Source organism: Anolis sagrei, chromosome 5 (genome assembly GCF_037176765.1).
Source record: "Anolis sagrei isolate rAnoSag1 chromosome 5, rAnoSag1.mat, whole genome shotgun sequence".
Lineage (NCBI taxonomy): Eukaryota > Metazoa > Chordata > Lepidosauria > Squamata > Dactyloidae > Anolis > Anolis sagrei.
Genome location: NC_090025.1, coordinates 16,441,330 through 16,467,260, shown reverse-complemented (window position 1 = coordinate 16,467,260; position 25,931 = coordinate 16,441,330). Strand labels below are relative to the sequence as shown.

At 42.6% G+C, this 25,931-nt stretch overlaps 1 protein-coding gene across 1 annotated transcript in view; it reads right to left on the bottom strand.

The window, feature by feature from the left end:
- Positions 1–15,313: 15,313 nt before the first annotated feature.
- The window catches only part of CFAP299 (cilia and flagella associated protein 299), a 317,908-nt gene continuing 307,290 nt past the window's right edge, over positions 15,314–25,931 (bottom strand). Inside the window, exon 6 of the mRNA XM_060776228.2 lies at positions 15,314–15,451. Within this exon, the coding sequence (XP_060632211.1) occupies positions 15,356–15,451 (96 nt within the window). The 3' untranslated portion in view covers positions 15,314–15,355. The remainder of the gene's footprint in view (positions 15,452–25,931) is intronic.

The following is a 25,931-nucleotide window of genomic DNA, read 5'->3' as shown; positions in this document are numbered from 1 at the left end:
TAAGGTAGGACAGAATTATCCCTTTATAATAAGGTCCCATAGTAGTGAGACTAGCAACGTGCTAGGAAGGATTTCCCGAGGTCACTTGGGCACTGTGCTTCATTAAAGAGACTTGGATATAAGGGAAATTGGAGTTGTCAGTGAGATTGGTTGTAAGCAAAGCCCCTTCCTTACCTTGTGTAGTTTTTTCCAGTTACTGCTGTACAAAAGTGGAGTCATTTTAAAGTGCGTCCCAGAAGGGAGCTCGGTCAGGTGACTTTTGAAAACAAACATAACCTGTGCCACTCCCCTTGCTCAGTCATGCTTTAATTTCCTCCACATTACAACACCAGGCAGAAGGAGAAAAGGTGTTTGGGATTGACTCAGACGGGTGCTTACTTCAGAAGACGACTGCTAAAACAGTGCTGCAAATTGGGTCTGATTGCAGCAGATCATGTGGTTTTTTTGATTATGGCCTTGAGGTGACAAGGCAGCCAAAATGATAACTTATCTCCATTGGTTTAGATGGGCTTTAGGGCAAGTTAATTAATTCCCTTTGAAACTAATGACACTTAACACTTAAATCCCAAGAACATGTATTATTGAAATTGATGGGATTTGCTGTGCTTTAGCTGATGGATACCCTCCAGCTACCCACCGGGTGGGTGTTACTTTCTGGGAGGTACTTCCTGACCAATGCAAGCTTTCCCCCCTTCCTCCACGTCTTCTTGATTACAGATTTAGTAGCATTAAGCACAACTCACAAACCACAATCGGAGTCTAGGAACCCTCCTGCAGGATCACAGACAGGGCTTACGTATTTTCCGGTTTTAACAATTCCTCAAGGAAATTCCACAAGGAAATTTAACTTCTCTCTCAACTGAAAGCCAGGATTTTCTTTCAATTATGCTCCAGATAAATTTCCTAAACAGAGTAGCATTTTTGCAATAGATCAGGTTGTGTCTAGAGAACTGTACCTCAAACTTGGTGCTGAGAGGATGTTCCAACACAGGGCCTGGATATTGTGCTGTTCAGTTCTGTCTCATCTCCCATAATTTTTAGTAAACACATGAGTGTGTTTACTTAAAAAAAATCCTGCAAATGTTGCTGGAAGAAGCAATGACCATTAGCATTGAAGTGATGCTCCTATGCCATCATTTATCTCTAGGAGGAAACCTCACCAAACTGAACAATCATTTCTTCAGAGGTAAGTCATTACTATCAATGACACATTATTTACTTACATCCATATCACTAGGATTCTTAATCAATAGAAAGTGTATCTTGTTTGGATTACATTTTTAACTCATTCTCTTACACTACCACACTACCAACCCGGGATAGTGATAACCGGGATCGGAAATGCATGCCATGCTTGTTTTCCCAAACTTCATAAAGATCTTTCCAGTATTATTATTTATTTATTTATTTATTTATTTCTTGCATTTATTGACCGCCACTCTCAGCCCTAGGGCGACTCGTGGCGGTGAACAACAACATAGAAAGACAGTGTACAGCAAATCACGACAATACAAACCAGACTACTACAACATAACATATACTTATGCTAAAAATCCGCTTCGTCAAATCCTGGGGTCATAGTCGATTTCCTAGTCCTAGTCCATTCCAGTGTCGTTCCAAGATACACTTAGTTGAAGGCCTGCTCGAAGAGCCATGTTTTCAGGCCCCTACGAAAGGCCATCAAGGAGGGCGCCTGTCTAACTTCAGCAGGGAGGGTGTTCCACAGCCGGGGGGCCACCACCGAGAAGGCCCGCTCTCTCGTCCCCGCCAGGCGTGCCTGTGAGGCAGGCGGGACCGAGAGAAGGGCCTCCCCGGATGATCTCAAGGTCCTCGTGGGCTCATAGGCCGAGATGCGGTCTGCAAGGTATTTTGGGCCGGAACCGTTTAGGGCTTTGTAGGATAACACCAGCACCTTAAATTGGGCCCGGTAGCAGATCGGCAGCCAGTGGAGCTGGGACAGCAGGGGCGTTGTATGCTCTCTGCGTCCTGCTCCTGTTAACAACATGGCTGCCGCGCGTTGGACTAGCTGAAGCTTCCGGGCCGTCTTCAAGGGCAGCCCCACGTAGAGAGCGTTGCAGTAGTCGAGGCGGGATGTGACCAAAGCGTGTACCACCGTGGCCAAGTCAGACTTCCCAAGATACGGGCGCAGCTGGCGCACGAGCCTAAGCTGTGCAAATGCTCCCCTGGTCACCGCTGAAACCTGGGGATCCAGGCTCAGCGATGAGTCCAGGGTCACACCCAAGCTGCGAACCTGCGCCTTCAAGGGGAGTGCGACCCCGTCCAGCACAGGCTGTAACCCTATACCCTGTTCGGCCTTGCGACTGACCAGGAGTACCTCTGTCTTGTCTGGATTTAATTTCAGTTTGTTCGCCCTCATCCAGACCATTACAGCGGCCAGGCACCGGTTCAGGACTTCGACGGCCTCCTTAGTAGCAGGTGGGAAGGAGTGACAGAGTTGGACGTCATCTGCGTACAGGTGACACCGCACCCCGAAACTCCGGATGATCTCACCCAGCGGCTTCATGTAGATGTTAAACAGCAAGGGGGACAAGATGGAGCCCTGAGGAACGCCACAAGTCAACGGTTGTGGCGTTGAACAGGAGTCCCCCCATAACACCTTCTGGGGACGACCCTCCAGAAATGACCGGAGCCACTGCAGAGCAGTGCCCCCGAGACCCATTTCCGCAAGGCGCCCCAGAAGAATACCGTGGTCGACGGTATCGAAGGCTGCTGAGAGGTCCAGGAGCACCAACAGGGACACACTCCCCCTGTCTAGCTCCCGGCGCAGATCATCCACTAAGGCGACCAGGACCGTCTCGGTACCATGTCCCGGTCTGAAACCAGACTGCGCCGGATCCAGATAATCCGTGTCTCTCAAGAATACCTGGAGTTGTGAGGCCACCACGCTTTCCATGACTTTGCCCAAGAAGGGAAGATTGGAAACAGGCCGAAAGTTGTCCAATTTAGTGGGGTCAAGTGATGGTTTCTTCAACAGCGGCTTTATAACAGCCTGTTTTAGGCTCGCTGGAATCTTGCCTTCCCGAAGGGAGGCATTAACCACCACCGTTACCCACTCGGCCAATCCCCCTCTGGCCTCCTTCAGAAGCCAGGATGGGCAGGGGTCTAGGATGGACGTGGTGGGTCTCATTCCTCCAAGTACCTTGTCCACATCCTCGGGTTTCACAAACTGAAAAGAATCCAACAAAATCGGACAAGCAGGTGCTTGTGTCACATCCACGGAGACTGCATTTAATGTGGCGTCCAGCCCAGAGCGGATCAAAGCGACTTTGTCTGCAAAGAACCGAGCAAATGCTTCACAGCGCGTTGCCGAATTGTCAGGGCTCCCACCTGAAATAGGGGGAGTTAAAAGACCTCTGACAATCCGAAACAACTCCGCCGGACGGTTTTTTGCAGACGCAATAGTGGCCGCAAAGAAAGTTTTCTTTGCGGCTTTTATTGCCGCGGCATATGCCCTTAAAAAGGACACAAACCGTGTTCGGTTTGGCTCGCTTGGGTCTGAGCGCCACACGCTCTCTAGAACCCTCTTCCTTCGCTTCATCGCTGTCAGCTCCTCAGTGAACCAAGGGGCTGGTTTAGCTCGGTTACTTGAGAGGGGACGTTCCGGAGCGATCCTGTCAATAGCCCTGGTCATCTCCCCATTCCAGAGAGCGACCAAGGCCTCGACATGGTCACCTACCGAGGTGGCGGGAAACTCCCCAAGAGCCGTCAGGAATCCATTCGGATCCATTAGCCTCCTGGGGCGGACCATCTTAATGGGTCCTCCACCCTTGCGGAGGTTAGGGGGCGCAGTGAGCCTAAATCTAATCAGGAAGTGGTCAGTCCATGGCAACGGAGAGGTAGACAACTCCTCCACACCGCCACCCTGCTCCCATCCCTGGCAGAAAACCAAGTCCAATGTGTGTCCAGCACAGTGGGTGGGGCCAGTTATTCGTTGGGACAGCCCCATGGTTGCCATGGCGGACATGAAGTCCTGAGCCGCACCTGTGAGGGTTGCCTCGGCGTGGATGTTGAAGTCCCCCAGCACAAGAAGCCGTTGGGACTCCACCGCCAGGCTCGAGACCACCCCCGCTAGCTCAGGTAGGGAGACTGTAGTGCAGCGAGGTGGACGGTACACTAACAGAATCCCTATTCTGTCCCGATCACCCACCCTCAGGTGGACACCTTCAAAATTTGTGGTCTGCGGGATGGGGCTCCTGGTTAGATGGATGGAATCTCTATAGACCACTGCGACCCCGCCTCCCCGTCCTCCGGCTCTTGGTTGGTGTTGCACGGAGAAGCCTGGTGGACAGAGCTGGGAGAGGTTTACGCCCCCCGCTTCATCCAGCCAGGTCTCCGTGATGCACGCCAGTAGCTCTTACTTACTTATTTACTTACTTAGGTGATCCCTCATACACTTGATGGTCCTCCAAGTGTAGTGTCTTGGCGGTGGGGCTGTAGGTGGCTGTGGAGCGCTATTCTTCATCCACATGTTATCCTGCAGTGAAGACACAGGTAGAAGGTGGTTCCAGTCAGGGTTGGTGTGATGCACCTTCCTCTTGGCATACTGCTCCCTTTTGCCCTCCATTTGTACCTCTTCGAATTCTGCAGCACTGCTGGTCACAGCTTACCTCCAGTTAGAGCACTCAAGAGCCAGGGCTTCCCAGTTCTCAGTGTCTATGCCATAGTTTTTAAGTTTGGCTTTCAACCCATCTTTAAATCTCTTTTCCTGTCCAACAACATTACCTTTCCCATTCTTATGTTGGGAGTATAGTAAATGCTTTGGGTGGCAGTGATTGGGTATTTGGACAACGTGGCCAGTCCAGCGGAGTTGATGGCACAGGAGCATCACTTCAATGCTGGTGGTCATTGCTTCTTCCAGCAACATTTGCAGGATTTTTTAAAAAGTAAACACACTCATGTGTTTACTAAAAATTATGGGAGATGAGACAGAACTGAACAGCACAATATCCGGGCCCTGTGTTGGAACAGCCTCTGAATGGTCAGATTTGCAGGTATGGCAGTAACTACTGAATCAATTGAAAATAGCAAAATATACTGATAAGTATCTTTTGCTATTTTCAATTGATTCAGTAGTTACTGCCATACCTGCAAATCTGACCATGCAGTCCAATGATATATATAAAATAAATGAATCTTTGTCCCCCCTTTTTTCTTGGCATGACATTTTATGGGAGTCTTTCAATTCAGATGGCAAAAGTTATCAATTTCCTGTCCCAGCTCTGCATTTGTTAGCCATTTGTAGCAAAACCTTCAAACATTTTTTCTTGATTGGTCATTTGTAAGTAATTCTTACTGGATAAAGGTGTCTGGGAGTACTGGATGTTCATAAAGGGAGCCCTGGGGCCACCACTGAATCCTCTCCTCTCTTTTAACCTTGGATCTAGCTGATGACTTACTGAGGTCCTATAACGTTAGCTTGCTTCGCATGGACCTGAAGCCTGATTTCCCGCTGCTGAGCCTGTTTAGATAATAACCACAAGGATCGTGGCACAACATGTTTCTCTGATGTCTAGAGGCATCTGCTGTAGGCTTCAGCATACTTGTCTTGCAGCTGAATAGGGCTGGAGAAGTCACAATAGCCCCCAAACAAGAAGAGTGTTTTTCTTCTTGTACGATGGTGTGCTAATCTGGCTGCGTTTAGCCTCTTCTGCACCTGTGTTTCTGTTTTCTTTATGAGGCGAACATTTGACTAGCCTACAAGGCCTGTCCCTGACCACTGAGAGAGAGGGAACACATGTTTAACTCATTTTGGTATGCTTTCTTTTCTCTGTTTGAACTCTGGAGTTTCACAGAAGGTTTTGCAGCTGGGATACATCATCATATCATCATCCTAAAAAACAGCCATCTAAGTACCCAACAGTGATATGACCAAAAAGGAGAAAGGAAAAGCAAAATGTTTTCCAAGGCATATGAGTTTAACAAATGCTGAGCTGCCTCAGTTCAGAATCATCCAGATTCTAACCATACAGGTGCATGAAACAGACCATCCAGTCTAGTACATCTTACATCTGCATCTTGGAATTTGTGGTCCCAAACTAAAAGCAGTAATGAACAATTTTGTTCCATTACTTTAGATGGCCTAAATCTAGGTTTATGTATTCTTAGAGCAGTGTTTCTCAACCTTCCCAATGCCATGACCCTTAATACAGTTCCTCATGTTGTGGTGACCCCCAACCATAACATTATTTTCATTGCTTCTTCATAACTGTAATTTTGCTACTGTTATGAATTGTAATGTAAATATCTGATATGCAGGATGTATTTTCATTCACTGGACCAAAATTTGGCACAAATACCCGATATGCCCAAATTTGAATACTGGTGGGGTTGGAGGAAAATAGAACTTGACATTTGGGAGTTGTAGTTGCTGGGATTTACAGTTCACCTACAATCAAAGAGCATTCAGAACTCCACCAATTATGGAATTAAACCAGATTTTGCACACAGAACTCCCATGGCCAACAGAAAATACTGGAAGGGTTTGGTGGGCATTGACCTTGAGTTTTGGAGTTGTAGTTCACCTACAGTCAGAGAGCACTGTGGACTCAAACAATGATGGATCTGTACCATGAGTGGGAGTTAAGTTAGTTATTGCATGTTCCATTGATTTCAGTGTGTCTTACTTTATTAGGACTTCAAGGTTAGGAAATCCCTGGTGCAGGGATTTCAGGGTGCAAACACTGAGATTTAGGGATGGCCCTTAGTGATGTTTGAGAGGTAGCAGACTATGTCTGTAATGGTTGTAATTTTGTATGGCTCAGCCTTAGCATAACATGTATGCAGATCTACATTAGTTATATAGCAACAATTCCTTGACATAATGGATAATGGGTGGGGTGCATGTTTGGGGGCTCTTTTAGCTTCTTTTTTTGTTTCCATTCCAGTCCTTCAAAAATATTTCTAAAAGATAATAATAATTAATAATAGTAATCCCAGCACATGCCTGCCTCCCCAAAACTGGTGTCCTCTGCAAACAACAAGTAAAAGATCCAGAAAGAGTGGTATCTTTATGGATGTATTTTTAATTCTAGGTCTTAATGAAGGATATAGAAGGGAAGCCTGTGGAAAGTCTCTTCCCTGCCCCATAATGAGCTGGATAGGGTGTTTTCTTAAGCCTGTTGCTGACACCCAGGTTCCCTTGAAGGGAAGAAAGGAAAGGCTTCCAGCGGAAAGGGGAGCCTTGTAAGTTCCTCATTGCCGCCAATGAGCCAAAAAAATCAGGTTTTTTTGGACGTGGAACAAAACGCCCATTTGGCAGTGCATCCGTTTTCAAGAGGTGCTTGAAAATGGATATGGGGGGCTTTTGGTATCCAGAAAGCAGAAACAGATAGCAATTCACCTGAAATGCAAAAGACTAATGAGCACTTGGACTCAAGAAATCTTACAAACAGCTTTTATGTGTGTGTTTACCTTGTTGATTTTGCTAGGCCTGACTATCTCCAGTGGCGGCTACTTGGGAATGGGTCACACCCATGCAGATTGGATCTTGTATTTATTTGACTGGATTCTATACTGTATCATTCTTTAAATAGTACTGTGGCACACCTAGTGCTGCTATCGCTTGCCTTGCTTGACCTTTTGATATGGATTGGTTAAAAAAAGACTTGTTATTTTTCTTCTCTGTGTTTGAGTTATATATATATTATTTACTCATTCTGAGCTACCATTCCACTCATCTCATGATGTGGTCTGGGCCACAAAAGCTAGTGTCACAAATAGGAATGGAAAACAAATTTGTTTGAACTGTGAAGTCACCTAAGTAGTACTATGATGCAATGCAATCAAATTTACCACGCTTACAGATTTAACCCAGCTGCCCTCTGCTATTCCGATGTCTCCAAAATTTGCATTGCACTTCAAAAAGGCCCATAAAATGTACATACAAAATACATTAGTGAAAATAATGCATTATATGAGGAGACTGTGAGGACTGTATGCCTATGATGAGTTTTAAGGTCTGTAGCCCATACATTAATATAAGATGTTGTTAAGTGCCATCAAGTTGACTTCAACTTATCTGTAATACAGTGGTTCTCAACCTTCCTAATGCCACAACTCCTTGATAATGTTGCGGTGACCCCCTACCATAACATTGTTTTCATTGCTTCTTTATAACTGTCATTTTGCTACTGTTATGAAATGCAAATGTAAATATCTGATATGCAGGATGTACTTACATTCACTGCACCAAATTTGAAACTGGTGAAATTGGCGGGGGGGGGGGGGGGGGTTGATTTTGTCATTTGGAAGTTGTAGTTGCTGAGGTTTATAGTTAACCTACAATCAAAGGGCATTTTCCCCTCTGTGTTGAAGGGATGCAAGCCTCCCTCCAGCCTTGTGCACATTTCCTCACCTGCACATGTGCACGACACTGCCATGCATTGAGTACTCCTGCTCTCCCCTCCCTGAATGGAGTCTCAGAAACAGCTCTCTCCTTGTATTGTCGAAGGCTTTCATGGCTGGAATCACTAGGTTCTTGTGGGTTTTTTCGGGCTATAGGGCCATGTTCTAGAGGCATTTCTCCTGACGTTTCGCCTGCATCTATGGCAAGCATGCTTGCCATAGATGCAGGCGAAACATCAGGAGAAATGCCTCTAGAACATGGCCCTATAGCCCGAAAAAACCCACAAGAACCTAGCTCTCCCCTTGGCTGAGAGGCTGGCCAATCACAATGGAGGAGGGCTTTTGGTGGGAGAATTTGCCGTCTGTTTGCAAAAAGGAAGAGAAGGACAGAAGGCGAGATCATCAGCCTTCTCTGCCAAAGGAGTTCCTAAGACCATCAGAAATATGTGTTTTCTGATGGTCTTTGGTGACACCTCTGAAATCCCTTTGCAACCCCCCAGGAGTCCCAACCCCCAGTTGAGAAACACTGCTGTAATACGTCAACTTTTTTCATGCTATCTTCTACCTTACCATGTATAATTGAATTTTCTATTAAGTTATGTTTTTCATATGTCCAAAGTACAATGGTCTCAGTTCAGTCCTCTTGGCTTCTAAAGAGGGTTCAGCCTTGATTTGTTTTAGGACTCATGGTATTCACAGAACTCTCCTCTAGCACCACATTTCAGATGAGTTGATTTTCTTATCAGTTTTCTTCCTTGTCCACCATTCATCACCATACATCAGTGTTTCTCAACCTTCCTAATGTTGTTACCCCTTAATACAGTTCCTTATGTTGTGGTGACCCCCAACCATAACATTTTTTGTTGTTACTTCATAACTTTAATTTTGCTACTGTTACAAATCGTAATGTAAATATCTGATCTGCAGGATGTATTTTCATTCACTGGACCAAATTTGGCTCAAATACCCAATATTCCCAAATTTGAATATTGTGGGGTTGGAAAGGGATTGAGTTTGTCATTTGGAAATTGTAGTTGCTGGGATTTATAGTTAACCAAAAATCAAAGAGCATTCTGAACTCCACCAACAATAGCATTGGGCCAAACTTCCTGAACAGAACTCCCATGACCAACAGAAAGTACTGGAAGGGTTTGGTGGGCATTGACCTTGAGTTTTGGAGTTGTAGTTCACCTACATCCAGAGAGCACTGTGGACTCAAACAATGATGGATCTGGACTACACTTGGCATGAATACTCAATATGCCCAATTATGAATACCGGTGGAGTTTGTGGAAAATAGACCTTGACATTTGGGAGTTGTAGTTGCTGGAATTAATAGTTCGCCTACAATCAACGAGTATTCTGAACCCCATCAACAATAGAATTGGGCCAAACTTCCCACACAGAACCCCCATTACCAACAGAAAATACTGTTGTTTTCTGTTGGTCTTCGGCAACCTCTCTGACACCACCTTGCAATCCGCCCAGGGGTCCTGACCTCCAGGTTGAGAAATGCTGCCATACATAGAAATGACATATATGATGGTATGTACAATCCTAACTTTAGTATTCAGTGATATATCTTTACACTTTAGGATGTTGTCTTGTTTCTTTATAGCTGCTCTTCCAAGTCCTAGTCATATTCTGATTTTTTTAAAATGCAGTCTCCTTTCTGATTAATGACTGAACCAAGGTACGAAATTTTCAAGGAGAATGAGGAAGTTCTCTATCAGATTGGAACTCCTTATCAGAGTTACTGAAATCTGTCTATTGGTGTAACGATAACAATAATCAGATTGTATATCTTGCACAGGTGATTTTATCAGCAATGGTAAAGTGCCAAGGACAAGGCACAGGGGATGCTGATGTGGTTATATCATATCAATTTCTTAACACGTTATCTCTTTCAGATATTCCAGAGGAGTAGCTGTGTTAATACATTTATCTTTCTGCTGCCAAAGCACCTTAAAGATTAACTGGTTTATTATTGCCTGAGATATGAGACACACATTTGATGAATGCATTTACAGTACTTAGAAATAGGTCAGGAAAAGCATGCATGTTTATTTATTTAGATTGCTAATCCAAATCTTCTCATGGGCTTGATGCAGAGCAGAGGCCTTGAATTACCCAAAATGTATTCTCTTGGTACCTGGGGCACACATTCCACTAAATGGGTGTGTTATCTGGGAACCAACTGCATTTTCTAGTTAAGGCAGGGTGTTATTTTAGTGCTGGGGAAAAGGTAATAATTACACCTTAGAAGTAATTCTTTATGGGGAAGTGCAGTGAGCATTGCCTCTGCCACCAGGGAAGATGGTTTTCAGAATCCTTATTAGCATCATGGCTAAACATTAACAGCTGCCCAGTGCCATAGAAAGGGTTAATTTGTATTTAATAGGCCCTACTAGTTTTGCTTTTGCTTGAAGCATAAGGCCAAGAAGAGAGCAAAGGCTTGAGAATGGACTGTAGGAGTAAACTTTGTGCAGCTCTCTTGGCTATTAGGGCAGGAGATGTGTCACAACTGTGCACTTTGATTTCCTTTGATTGCTTCTGAACTGTATAAACCTTTGGGATCCATCTCCCATTGCCTCACCCAGGAATTGAAATGTTTCACAGCTCAAGGACCTCTTGGAGAAAGGAGAGTTCCTGCCATGGGATAGTTAGAATTATTCCTACTCAATCTGTTGCTGCAAAGGTAAAGAACTGAACTGCCACCCCTTCTATAGACAACCTACAGCACCCTTTAACTCCAAGAAAGCTTATCTTGCAGTGCTGTGTGCGTGCTGTTTTTAGTACCCATTGGAGACCTGGAATAGCAGCTATTTCCAACTGAAAACAGAAGTCGGGATAACATTTCCTTAAGACATAAACAATATTTAGCACATTCGTTAGATATGGAATATGGTAATCTGGAATATTTTCCTAAGAAATGTTTTTAGTAGCAGAATCTGAATGCAGTAACTCATGGTGCTCTTAAACAAAATGACCATGCTATCTGTGGATATTTGGAGCTGCCGGGGGTGCAGTGGATTAAACCGCTGAACTGCTGAACTTGCTGACTGAAAGGTCACAGGTTCGAATCCGGGGAGTGGCATGAGGTCCCGCTGTTAGTCCCAGCTTCTGCCAACCTAGCAGTTTGAAAACATGCAACTGTGAGTAGATCAATAGGTACCATTCCAGCTGGAAGGTAACGGCACTCCATGCAGTCATGCTGGCCACATGACCTTGGAGTTGTCAACGGACAATGCCAGCTGTTCGGCTTAGAAATGAAGATGAGCCCCAACCCCCCAGAATTGGACATGACTGGACTTAATATCAGGGGAAAACCTTTACTTTTACCTATCCATGGAGCTAATATCTACAATTTTACTTATCCACGATATATATATATATATATATATATATATATATATATATATATATTCATTCATTCTTAGGCAGAAAATCACACCATATCTGTTTTGAACTGGGTTATCTGAGTCCACACTGTCATATATTCCAGTTCAAAGCAGAAAATGTGGGATTTTATTCAGCTCTGTGGAAAGGGCTTTGGTTCTGCACTGCTATTCTATGGTATGCTTTCAGCCCATGCATTGTCAAAATGCAAAGTTTGTTGTTATCTATGTTTTCAGCTATCCCTAGGAGATCTTGGAACATTCCCCCACAGAAATTGTGGGTGTACTGTACTTGCAAATGGACTGCCGTGGTGACTTGAATGGACAGAAGACCTAGACATATGCAGACTTACATTGTGATTTAAGTACCATGATGTCATTTTTCTACCCTTTAGCACAGAGATAGCGCTATTTCATGTTGATGTTATGTGCCTTCAAGTCCTTCCTGACATATGGCAACCCTAAGATGACCGTATTGCAGAGGTTTCTTGGTAAAATTTGTACAGAGAAGAGTTTTCCATTGCCATCTTCAGATGCGGAGAGTGTGACTTGTCCAAGATCATCCACTGGTTTTACATGCCTGAGCAGGAATATGAATTCTGGTCTCCCAGGGCCCTTCCACACAGCCATATAACCCAGAATATCAAGGCAGAAAATCCCACAATATCTGCCGTGAACTGAGTTATCTGAGTCCACACTGTCATTTATTCCAGTTCAAAGCTGAGAATATGAGATTTAATCAGCTGTGTGGAAAGGGCCCAGTATCAAACCACTAAACAATAGGTTTTTGAAGACTTTCATGGCTAGAAGCACAGGGTTACTGTGAATTTTCTGTCTGGCCATGTTCAAGAAGCATTTTCTCCTGACATTTTGCCCACATCTATGGCAGACATCCTCAGAGGAGGATATAAACCTCCTCAAGTGAGGTTTATATAACAGAAAGGAAGAAACCATGAAAATGAACAAAATCTGGCTAGCAGCATTAAAAAACTCTAAAATCAGGACAGTAAATAAAGAACAACATTCAAAAAATGGGAATTCCAGACAAGAATCATTTAGGGCTAGCTAACATCTCCAAACAAAGGATTCTCCCAGGCAGCAATCAGCCAGGTTTTGAAGCTGCAAGGCCATTAAATGCTAATCATGGTGGCCAATTGCAACATTCACACTTGCCTCAAGCAGACAAGAGTTCTTTCTCCCACCTTGGACATTATTATTACATTATTAAACCTCACTTGCCTAGTTTCCAACAGACCCCTCAACCTCTGAGGATGCCTGCCATAGATGTGGATGAAACATCAGGGAAGAATGCACCTGGAACATGGCCAGACAGCCCAGAAAACTCACAGCAACACACTACACAATGTTCTTCTAATCTTGCTATAATTAAACTAAAATCAAGATATGTTCACTTGTGGAGAATAAGGAAGAATACACTGATTATACCATCAAGAAACAATTTCCACATGCAGTATTTAGAAGTTTTATTCTATTTATTATTATTTAATCTTTTGGTGTGGTTATTTTTCATGTGAGAGTGTATTTCTAGATTGGATAAATCCCATGCATTCTGTGGGCTATGTCAAGTTTTTGTTACCTTAAAATGCAATTAGATTGGAGGGAACGGCTGATTCAAAGGTTTGAAAGAATGTGCTTGACTTCATCACAAATCCAACAAAACCATCATCACACAGTTCTCAGTGTACTCAGAGTTTCGCTGAAGATAATAGTGGAGCTTTGAAAACATCCCATTGTTTTCATTCTTTGGACAGTGAATAGGTTTTAGCAATAGAAACTGCATATTAAAACAAACATTGTTTGCTTGACCATTGGAATCAATCAATATTTGCAAGCAGAAGGATTGTCTTCATGAATGGCTGACTTAACAAGACGATTGAGAGAAGAATGAAACAGATGCACTTAAATTTCAGTTTTGTGTCTTAATCCTTTCATTCCTATTAGTGTCTTACTCATCCATGAGTTCTTCTACAGAAGTAATTGGTCTTTTTCATGTCAGTTGCAGAACATACGAGGGTTGAATGAAAAGAAATGCCTCCACCTTCGTAACTCCTCAACAGATGGCAGTACTGGTATGCAGCAGGTACTGGCATGTTCAGTAGACTCTCCTCTACAGTTCCATTTTGGCAGGCAGCCTTAGCATTGAACGGCTGTGTTGTTAAAGTGCAAAATATGGGACCCTGTGCAGACGGTCAGTCAATGTGACTTAAGCAATGTGCAATCATCGAATTCTTGACAGCAGAAGGTGCCACCCCAAAGCAGATTCATCAGAGAATGCAAGCTGTTTATGGTGATTGTGTTGATGTGAGTACTGTGTGCCATTGGGTGAGTAAGTTGAAAGATGTTGATGTGGGAACATCTGACTTGTGTGACAAACGAATAGTTGGGCATCCTGTGACAGCAACCACCGAGTTTCACAAGCAAAAGGTTGACAGATTGATTCAGGACGATCGTCCTACCACTCAGAGAGAAATTTCCTGCTTCTTGGCACGGGGTTGGACTGGATTGCCATGAGGTCTCTTTCAACTCTATGATTCTAAGTGTCCCTTTTTATGGGTTTATTGACAGTAGGCCTTCACTTAAAGGTGTTCTTCCATGTGATTTCTTTGGCTCTTTGCTAATTCCCAAACGGATTTCTCTCAGCCCTGCCTGTGAGCACCTGGTCCATGGCAACCCCTGTTTCTCACCTGCAGGAAGAGGCACATCTTTATAGATGGGTACATTTAATTAGAGATTTGCAAAGAGACAAAGCGAATTGCTCCCTTTGAGATGCTAAATACAATTTCCGGGCTCCTGGGCTGAGGTGTGAGACTCTTTAAGGAAGGGGAAATACGGGAGGCTCATTTGAAGAGAAATCTTGGTGTTGTCTTCCAGCTCAATAGTCTGGTTAATTTTCCCCAAACTATTATCCTCCAGATGTCCTGGACTACAGAGATATCATACTTAATGGTAGTTTCAGTGTGCATTTAGAGGACTGTAGGTTAGGAAATATATCCTCTAGTTTCAAAAGTAAGGTAAAGGTAAAGGTAGTCCCCTGACATTAAGTCCAGTCATGTCTGACTCTGGGGTGTGGTGCTCATCTCCATTTCTAAGCCGAAGAGCCAGCGTTGTCCGTAGACACCTCCAAGGTCATGTGGCCAGCATGACTGCATGGAGCGCCGTTACCTTCCCGCCGGAGCGGTACCTATTGATCTACTCACATTTGCATGTTTTCGAACTGCTAGGTTGGCAGAAGCTAGGGCTGACAGCGGAAGCTTACACCGCTCCCCGGAATCGAACCTGCGACCTTTCGATCAACAAGCTCAGCAGCTCAGTGCTTTAACCCACTGCGCCACCGGGGGCTCCTATTTCAAAAGTAAAGAGACCCAGAAATCGCTCAGTGAGTTTTGAAGGTACTTTGCATGTTATTTAAAATTATACAAGGAACAAATGGTATATAACTAATAACTAGCCATAGGAAAGTGTTCCCTTGACATATTAAGTAGTACATTTGTGCCTTGTAGTACTACAAATCAATCTTTGCCACACATTCATAACTCTTTTCTGTTTATTTGTTCCTTGGGGAAAAGGTTAAGTCAGATTTTTCTTCTCAGGACATGGTCATAGATAACCACTTGCAGGTAGAGGTCTGTTTTGATTGGAGTTCGTGTTGTGTTGTCCCCTGGGTAAGCCTGAGAACAGAATATTGGATGGTTGAAGGTCACCATACAAGGGAATGGGACAAAAAAATCCGATTAAATTTTTTTTCACTCATATCATGCAAGGGATTTGATTAGATTGTCACTGCAGTACTATATAGTCGCCTGATGTTTTTTGTAGCACACGATACCAGCATTGGCCCCTGTCCCCTCTTTAGAGCTTGGTGTTATGAATGGGTCTAATCTGTATAGAATTCCTAGCCAGAAACCAAGTTTGATTTATGATAGCTTCTGAGTGTGTGATGGCTTGAAAGCTATGCAGGTGCAGCCTTCTCCCTTGTATACATCAATGGGGACATCCATGTTCAATCATTTTCACTGATATTTATGTTAGCAAGCAGTTGACAAATGCAACATAAAGAGGTCAGCCATGCAATGTGTATGGTTTTAAAGAGACCAAACCCCCTCTGTGCTTGATTTGAGCCTCAGTGCTTAAAGTATATATTTCACACAGCAATAGGGTATCTGCTTATTTGTTGCAGATGTTCCACAGCTGCAGGAAGTTAGACCAATGACCCACTTTGAATGCAACCAAATATACTTTTTAAGGTATGCATTTTTAAATGTCTCACAAACCAACGCACGCATTTAAAATGTGTATAATTTGATATTTCGTACTGTTGCTATTCATATGCAACCAGCTTTCGTGGGAAGCACTTCAAAGGAACCCTCATCCGAGAGCTGTTCTGTACAAACCCAAACAAATTACTGCCCGGCTTATTCTACATTGGTTTTGCGAGGAACCAAAGCATGGGCGTGTTTGCCATATTCAATCTATAGTCCAAGGACTTTGGATAGCACTTTTAAAGGGGCAATGAAGAACAGATGGGCGCACTCAAATCATAACAGAGGACCATTGTTCAGGCGGAAATAGACCACATCCCACTCTCTATCTGGGCAGAAAAGAAACAACTAACAAGCAGATATGATTCAAGCAAACGTTAGGCTTCCATTGATTTCACTGGGGAAATCAGGCATTGGCTTAGTTCTCTGGAGTAGAACTAAGAGGCACAACTAGCAAGTAGGTATGATTCAAGAAGATGGTTAGTTTATTGGATTATGGCTCTCAAAATCACCCAGGAAGCATGGTCAGTAGCTTTCGTTGCTAAAGGTTGAGGGAATCATCTGAAAAATTCTGTTTATGAAGTCCACTGGTTGACCTTCAGTCAGTTACTATTTCTTAACTAATCCAGGGAGAAGAAGCATAATTTAGTAGTAGGACATGCCCTTTTCATGCATTCTTGCATCCACCCCCCCACCCCGGATGAAGTTTTATATTCAAACTCCAACAAAGGTCAGATATCCTATAAGACCTCTGCCAAAGTCCTTGGGACTTCCACCCAAGATACTTAGAAGGACCTTGAGTTTGATCTGGTATTTGGTTCCATTCTACATCCTCTGTTTTTTTTCTTCTGAGAATAACATCATGCTGTGAGAATGGGTGGGATAAAAGATAACACTACCAATATTTACACTGGGGAAAATTTGAGGGCCTAAGTTTAAATTATATTAATATATATTACCTGCAGTATCATGTTATACATCAGGCATGGGCAAACTTTGGCCCTCCAGGTGTTTTGGAATTCAACTCCCACAATTCCTAAAAGCGGCCAAAGTTTGCCCATACCTGTTACACATATATCCCTATGTCTTGAATTGAGACTTCAGTGCACACAATATCTTGACAATAACATACCCAATGTACCAACAAAATGGAACAGAAAAAAGGCCCAATGGTTTACTGGTCCCTAGTACTGGGCGACACAAACAATGACATATGTAAGCATTACTTAACCTTAAGTCTGTGTATGTCTATTTTGGTTGCTTTGGAGATTGGCATTCCCATCCTCCAGTCCTTATTTCTTCTGCCCTATCATAGGACACTGAGAAGGGAATTAATGAATCACAAGTGACGTCACTATCAAACCAGATTTCATAAACAACAAGTAGGGAGAAGACCATTTTATTGGTAGAATGAGTGTTTCCAGATACTTTTAAAAAGTATTTTTAGAAGGCATTTTTTGAGGTCTTTGGACAAGATCAAAGTTTTATGCTATTCCCTTATCAGTCCTTTTTTTCAAAATTATGAACACCTTGCCTGTCTCCTGAGGAATCTGTACAACAACTAAGTAGCAAGTTCACTGCAGTCAGAACAGAGCATGGCATAACAGACTTGTTCAATATTGGGAAAGGAGTATGGCAGGGCTGTCTAGTCTCACCCAACCTATTCAACTTGTATGCAGAACATATTATGCGATGTGCAGGGCTTGAAAAATCCAAGGCTAGAGTAGAAATTGCTGGAAGAAACATTAACAACCTTAGATATGCAGATGATGCCACTTTGATGGCTGGACATGTGTAGGAGCTGAGGAGCCTTCTAACCAAGATGAAAGAAGAAAGTGCAAAAGCTGTGTTGCAGTTAAACATAAAAAAAACCCAAAAACAAGTTTCTGGCAACCAGAGGGAGAAAACATGGAGGAAGTGCCAGAGTTTGCATTTCTAGGCACGAAGATTACTGCAGATGGAGAATGCAGCCAGGAAATCAGAAGACGTTTACTTCTTGGGAGGAGAGCAATGACCAATCTTGATAAAATAGTGAAGAGTAGAGACATCACACTGGCAACAAAGATCCACATATTTAAAGCAATGGTATTCCCTGTAGTAACCTATAGATGCGAAAGCTGGATCATAAGGAAGGCGGAGTGAAGGAAGATAGACACTTTTGAACTGTGCTGTTGGAGGAAAATTCGGAAAGTGCCTTGGAACCGCAAGAAAATCAAACCAGTACATCCTCCAGGAAATAAAGCTCGACTGCTCACTAGTGGGAAGGATATTAGAGGCAATTATGAAGTACTTTGGCCACATAATGAGAGGACAGGAAAGCTTGGAGAAGAGAACGATGCTGGGGAAAATGGAAGGAAAAAGGAAGAGGGGCCAACCAAGGGCAAGATGGATGGATGGTATCCTTGAAGTGACTGGCTTGACCTTGAAGGAACTGAGGGTGGCCACGGCCAACAAGGAGCTGTGGTGTGGGCTGGTCCATGAGGTCACAAAAGGTTGGAAGAGACTGAACAAATAACCAACAACAAAAACATGAACAAAACATGTTATTTTAATCACTGTAATTATTTGATGAAAACTATAATGAACTAGAAACATAAATCTATACAGCCTCCCTAAGAACCACTATAGCTGAGATCAAACAGTTGTTGAGCATCCATACTCTTCCCCTTCCTCCTCTTCTGGACAGGCAAAAGGCAAATACCATAACTGGTGATAAAACCGAGGAAGCAAAACATTGAGAATTTAATACCTGTCTGAGGCTGTGGCTGTTTGTGTGATTGGTACTGTATTCATTTCATTCAAGACAGTAAAAGTTTCTTCTTAATCCAACTGGCTGGAACCTATTTCCTCCTGATTTATGACTGGATCTCATAGCCACCCAGCACATAGTAACCCCAAGAAAACCACCTGAAAATTTCAGTGTGCCCGCTTCCTGCCAGTGGCCTGGAGGTTGTGTGTAGCCACCATCAAGGGTGGGATTAATTCTGCATGTTTGTGTGCACATGTGTGTGCAAACTATCCTCAGGCTTTAGGAAGAGTCTTGAGGTTTGCATCTGGCAAGTGGTTCTGATCAGCATCTGTTGCTCTAGGCAGGGCTCCCAAATGCCAGCTTGGCTTGCTAGCCAAACCGCTATTTGTCCTCTTTTCCAATTCCTCAAACCAAACAAACATAGAGGGAATCAAGGACAGGCAGAGCCTTGCTTGACTTACATGGAAGTTTGGAGGAAAGAAACAGCAAAACACCTGCTGTTCCTGTTCTTATCCAAACTGCAATGCAAGTGATAGCCTGCGATAAACTACTGGGAGTTCTCATGTCCAGAGCTTCCATAGGAAACAGATCTACAAACAGATTGTAACTGTAACATGTAAGTGTCATTAGCCCAAGGCTATCTAGAACCACATAAGTGATTAGATTTAGTTTGGGAGATGGGGTCAGGAATGGGTAACTGGTTTGCCATCTGATGCCCCATCTAAGTGAAGAGCAACTGTCCAATTTATTGGATCTTTATTCAGTTAATAATGGATTTTTGATAAACATGAAGCATGCTGTGACATGTTCCTTTTAAAGGATTGTACAGCAGAGGTAGAAAACGGAAGGTCCAAAGTTGTTCCAGGCAAGTGCATTTGGCAGGGCCAGCACACAGCTGGCATGTGGCCTCTGAGATGATTGTCCACTCACCCATCCCTGAAACTCACAAACTGCCACACACATTCATGTACATATATGCATACTGTTGAGCATACTCATGCATCACCACTTGGCTGCTGAAACCAGATGTCAAAGAAGGTCTCCATCTGTGTCAACACTAACTATTTAAAAGCCTAATTAAAACTTTCTGAAGGGATGTTGTGATGTGGGCAAAGGGAGGGTTATCCCTTCTCTCGCTCAGCAGTGATTCCTGCCAACAGATGCCTCCTAAGTTACAGTTAAGCTTTAAAGTGCCTCTATTAACACCAGAGGAGATTTTTTAAAAAGCCTAATTGAGGTGAGCAATTGCAACTTTGGGGAGGCTAACTCTCCCTTCTCCATAAGGAACTCCCTCTCTGCAAATGCCCTCTTAGACTGCAATTAGATTTCTGAAAAGGTTAAATGCAGTGTGAGGAGCAGAGAATCAGGGTGCATCTATACTGTAGAATTAATACAGTCTGACACCACTTTAACTGCTGTGGCTACATGCTATGGATTCCTGGGAGTTGTAGTTTGGAGAGGCATCAGCACTCTTTGGCAGAGATGATCTACCTTTGGAAAGTGACTATTTATCCCATTTTTGTTTGTTCTATCTATACTGTTGGCCCCTATGATGCACTTTTCCCTGTCCTAAACTAAAAGTCTTACCCCACTGTTTATCCTTTTTGGGCTCCCCTCAATTACACTTTTTCTATTCCTACCTCATCCAAGGTTTTATCATTTTACCTCATTCATTTGGCCTGCCCATTCTGTTTGATTTTATATTGTGTTAATTTGCTTTATTTATTTTAGTTTGCTACTATATGTATTTTATTTTGACATAATTTATTGTTGTCTGTATGTATTTTATTTTGCTGTATTGTATTATATTTTTGGGCTTGGACTCATGTTAGCCGGCCTGAGTGCCCTGTGGGGAGATGGTGGTGGGGTATAAATAAAGATGATGATGATGATGATGATTATTATTATTATGAAACTACAACTCCATGAATCCACAGCACTGGGCCATGACAATAAAAGTGTTGTCAAACTGAAATAATTCTACAGTGTAGATTCATCTTCAGTGATTATAGAGGGCTTTACTGCAGATAATCTGTCAGGCTAGATTGGGACCTCCTGGAAAGTCAGAGTTTACTCATCTTTGGTCATCTTTGGTCAGACAATGCCCAGTTATCTTCAACATTTCTTCACCGACCTAGAAGCTATATAAAGCTCCTCTAATTATCCATGTAATTCTATTGCATCAATGGTACTACTTTTCTGTAAGTGCAGGGGAGGGGAGCATTGTATGTGAAGCAATGAGAAGGTAGAAGAGTTGTTGATAGGGTCTCCCATGTCAGAGAAGCCATACTAAATGTGCCAAACAGCTACTGGGAAGCAACAGCAATGGAAAAATGACACTAGTTGAGGATCTTTCAGAGACAATGGCAGTGGCACCATAGCTAACACTTGTTAATACCACATAGAGAGAGGAATGGCAACCCTCGTTTTGAAGATCTTTTGCTATGATGAAACTATCCAAAATGCAGGTGGTGCCAAAAGATGAGACTATCAGGTTGGAAAACACTTGACTGTTGTACTACAGAGGTTCAATGGAAGGCAACTACAAGTAGCACTGAAATATATAACAATATCAGATATGCAGATGACACCATACTACGAGCAGAAAAATATCAATGACTTAGAATGATTGTTGAAGAAAGTCAAGGAAGAAAGTGCAAAGCAGGTTGATAGAACATAACTTTAGACTAGACAAAGAAGATGTTGAACAAGTGCCAAGATTTTTCATTCCTTGGCTCTGTCAGTAATCAGAAAGGAGAATGCATTTCAAAAATCAGAATAAGCCAAGCACTTGGAAAGGCAGGTATGAAGATAACATCCTGAAGTGTAAAGATATATAATTGAATACTAAACTTAGAAATCTCCAGGAAATTATATTTCCCATTTTTGTGTATGGCAGCAAAAGGTGGAAAGTGAACCAGGCTGTTGAAATGTATATTTGCCATTTGCAGTCACCAGTGTGACACTGGCCATTTAAAGTTGGATCTAAATGAAAATCAAACTTCTAGGCACCTGAATCCACAAGTGGCCTCATGGGAAAGTGGTTCTGTTCAGATCAGTACTTGTTACTGTATTCCAATTGTCACCAGATCTGATCTTGATGTCTGGTTATGAGGAGCTGTAGACCAGCATCTGGAGAGCCACCTAAAATGATGTGGCAGGCTGGATTTGGCCTGGGAGCCTTGAGTTTGACACATGTGGTATAGTCTATTCTGTTAGCAGATCGAAATAGACAGATAGATTCTATATTGGTTAGGTAGGACTAAAATATTTTCCCTGGCTATTGAAAAATATAGTTGCAGAGCACAGTTGGGGCCAATTCCAAATGTCCTGGTCCTGCATCTAACCCAGTATCGCCAATTCTTCCATGTTTTGCCCCATATGACTAATAATGTATTCTAGGGTGGCATCCTTGAACTGGCCCTTGGTAACCATTTATTTATTATTATTTATTTACCTCATTTGTATACCACTCTTCTCAGCCCTTAGGCGACTCAGAGCGGTTCACAGCAACAGTTTCAGAATACACAATACAAGATCATTGGGCATTTAAAAGCAATAACATAACAGATTAATTAAACAGTAAATATCAATACAACAATACATCAATATAACAAATCCATCAGATCTCATCAATAGAATCAGAATCCAGTCTCGTTATCCATTATTCCATGTTCCGCTATTCAATCAATTGCACTGCTTAGTCAAATGCCTGTTCAAACAGCCAGGTCTTCACTTTTCTCCGGAAAGCCAGTAAGGAGGGGGCCGATCTAATATCTGCAGGAAGGGTGTTCCACAGCTGAGGGGCCACCACTGAGAAGGCCCTGTCTCTTTTCCCCGTCAGGCGTGCTTGTGAAGCCGGCGGGACCGAGAGCAGGGCCTCCCCAGACGATCTTAATGTCCTAACTGGTTCATAGGAGGAGATGCGTTTGGACAGGTAACCATTTACTTAGATGGTTCATAGGGAGGCACAATTTGCATTTTAACCACTCTTGCTTAAGCCTGAAAACCACTTTTAGCTGTACTGATCTTTTATGCCACCAATATGGGTTAGGTTTTGGGGTGTCTCATGTTTCCATCTTGTTCACCATTTTCTTATCAGTTACATGAAAATTCATCTGGAGGTATCAGTTAAGGTGTCACCAGCATGTAGATGAGATGCAAATATACCTCTCTCTCCCGGCTACTAGTTGTAGGGAAGATGTGGCAATCCAGAAGGTGTCTGGATGTGTTTGAGGATTAGGGAGGGCAGATAAACTGAAACTTGGTACAGATAAAATAAAAGTTCTGTGGTTTAAGAAGTCTATTGAAGTGGATAGAGTGTAATACATGGCTTCTCTTTTTCTACCGCTTGCAAAGTGTCTGTGTTACTGCATTCCCTCTAGTTAGAAAATGTGTTTTTCCAGGGCAGGAATTGAACAGATTTCCACTAGAGGGAGTGCACAGAGACAGTCAGCTTCCAAATGGGGAAGAAAGAAAACCCATTCCTCACACTAGATGAAGGCAGAACAAGAGCCATTGATAAAAGAACAAGAATTAGGGATGGAATATATGGTTTAAGAAGAAATCCATGTATTATTCTGAGATAATCTGTCCGGCTTATAAAATACAAGCTGAATAGGCTCTGTGAAATTCTAGAGAGCATGTAAATGTTTCTATTCCAGCTTGTTATTATAATAATGGAGTCCTCAGTGATGCAATGGGCTAAACCCTTGTGGCAGCAAGACTGAAGACTGACAGGTTGGAGGTTCAAATCCCGGAAGAGCACGGATGAGCTCCCTCTGTCAGCTCCAGCTCCCCATGCAGGGAAATGAGAGAAGCCTCATCCTGATGATTTATATTGTCCTATCTCCCAGTTTTTAAAATTTTTAGCTTGAATGTGGCCCTGCCCAGTGAAATTCTCTGTTTTTAAATTAATGTTTTATATTATCTGTGTCGTTTAGTACATTTCTTTGCATTTGATATATTTATGTTCTGGTATTGTTATGGTTTTGTATTACAATTTTTTGGTCGTGTCAGGAGCGACTTGAGAAACTGCAAGTTGCTTCTGGTGTGAGAGAATTGGCCGTCTGCAAGGATGTTGCTCAGAGGACGCCCAGATGATCTTGATGTTTTTCTCATCCTTGTGGGAGGCTTCTCTCATGTCCCTGCATGAGGAGCTGGAGCTGATAGAGGGAGCTCGTCCGCCTCTCCACGGATTCGAACTTGCGACCTGTCGGTCTTCAGTCCTGCCAGCACAGGGGTTTAACCCACTGCGCCACCGGGGGCTCCTTGTATTACAATGTATGTACTGCACTGATGGGCTTGGCCTCAAGTAAACCACAACGAATCCCCCTGGGGGAGATGGAGCGGGGTATAAATAAAGTTTATTATTATTATTATTATTATTATTATTATTATTATTAAAACATCAAAACATCCGGGCGTCCCTTGGGCAACGTCCTTGCAGACAGCCAATTCTCTCATACCAGAAGCAGCTTGCAGTTCCCCAAATCACTCCTGATGTGTAAAAAAATTAGCCATAGCAGAGCATCTGATGAACCAACCTGGACACAGCGTTTTATTTGAGAACACAAAAATGTTGGACCACTCTCACAACCACCATGTCAGACTACACAGAGAAGCATTGAAATACACAAGCATGTAGACAATTTCAACAGAAAGGAGGAAACCATGAAGATGAACAAAATCTGGCTACCAGTATTAAAAAACTCTAAAATTACAACAGCACAACAACAGAGAGGAAATAAACAAGGACATCTAATCACCTCTCAACAAAAGTTTGCTCCAGGCACTGTCAGGCCATGATATGCTAATCAAGGTGGTCAGTTGAAACATTCACACCTAGCTCCAGCAGACAAGAGTCCTTTGTCCCACCCTGGTCAGTCCACAGATATATAAACCCATTTTCCTAGTTCCAACAGACCTCACTACCTCTGAGGATGCTTGCCATAGATGCAGGCGAAACGTCAGGAGAGAATGCCTCTAGACCATGGTCATATAGCCCGAAAAAACCTACAACAACCCAGTGATTCCGGCCATGAAAACCTTCGACAATACATTAAAAAAAATCTTAATAATTCTTATTTAACTTATTTATTTAATAGACCATGATTTTAAGAGAATAAAACAAGAAAAAAAACTGTTTTGTTTTCTCAGATTTACTTGAGAAGAGGAAAGCTGACACAAGCAAACAAGGTGTTGTGACAAAGGTAGCATATATTGCAAGAATTAAAGGAAGACCTTTTGGATCCATGGCATAAACAAACAAGCTAAAAGCCACCCTTTGGCATCATTTGAAACAATGTGCTGCTTCGATCAGCATCTCAGAAATTGAAAATGGATTTATACTTTTAATTTGAAAGCATTATATATTTATATTAAGTTTTATATATTTAGATTAACAGCTGTAAATAATAGAAGTTTTATGCTGAATGTAAGAGTTGTTCTCTTTGCTCGGAAGGGATTCTGATAAAGGCAAAATACTTACGCAAGATAGTAAAGGAAGCAACACTAGAAACGATGACTCCTCTATTATCTTTAGACTCCTTGGTACCTTTATCAATTATGTAACATCACTTTCTACTTTTGATTGCAAAACAGATTACAAAACTGCAACAAGATTAATGGCCAAACTAAACATGGCTTTCAATACCTAATCATTTTATTTATGGCATGGATATGTTTACAAATTAAGACTGAACTGGCTCTCTCTTTTTTCCTTATGTGCACATTTGTTGTGATTTGCATTAGTATCTGTTTGTGAATGTGGTATATCCACCCCTCCATCAATTTCCTCACAAAAATGCACATTAAAAAAATCGCATGATTGTTTAAATGCATTGCCATATGAAATCCATATTATCTGCTTAGAACTGAATTATATGGCAGTGTAATTCAAAGCACATAATGTGGATTATCTGCTTTGATAATCTGGATTATATGGCAGTGCAGATCCAGCCCTAGTGTACTCACATTTTGCAAGTATTTACCCTGGATGGGTTGTTGTAGGTTTTTTCGGGCTATATGGCCATGTTCTAGAGGCATTTTCTCCTGACGTTTCGCCTGCATCTATGGCAAGCATCCTCAGAGGTAGTGAGGTCTGTTGGAACTAGGAAAAAGGGGTTTATATATCTGTGG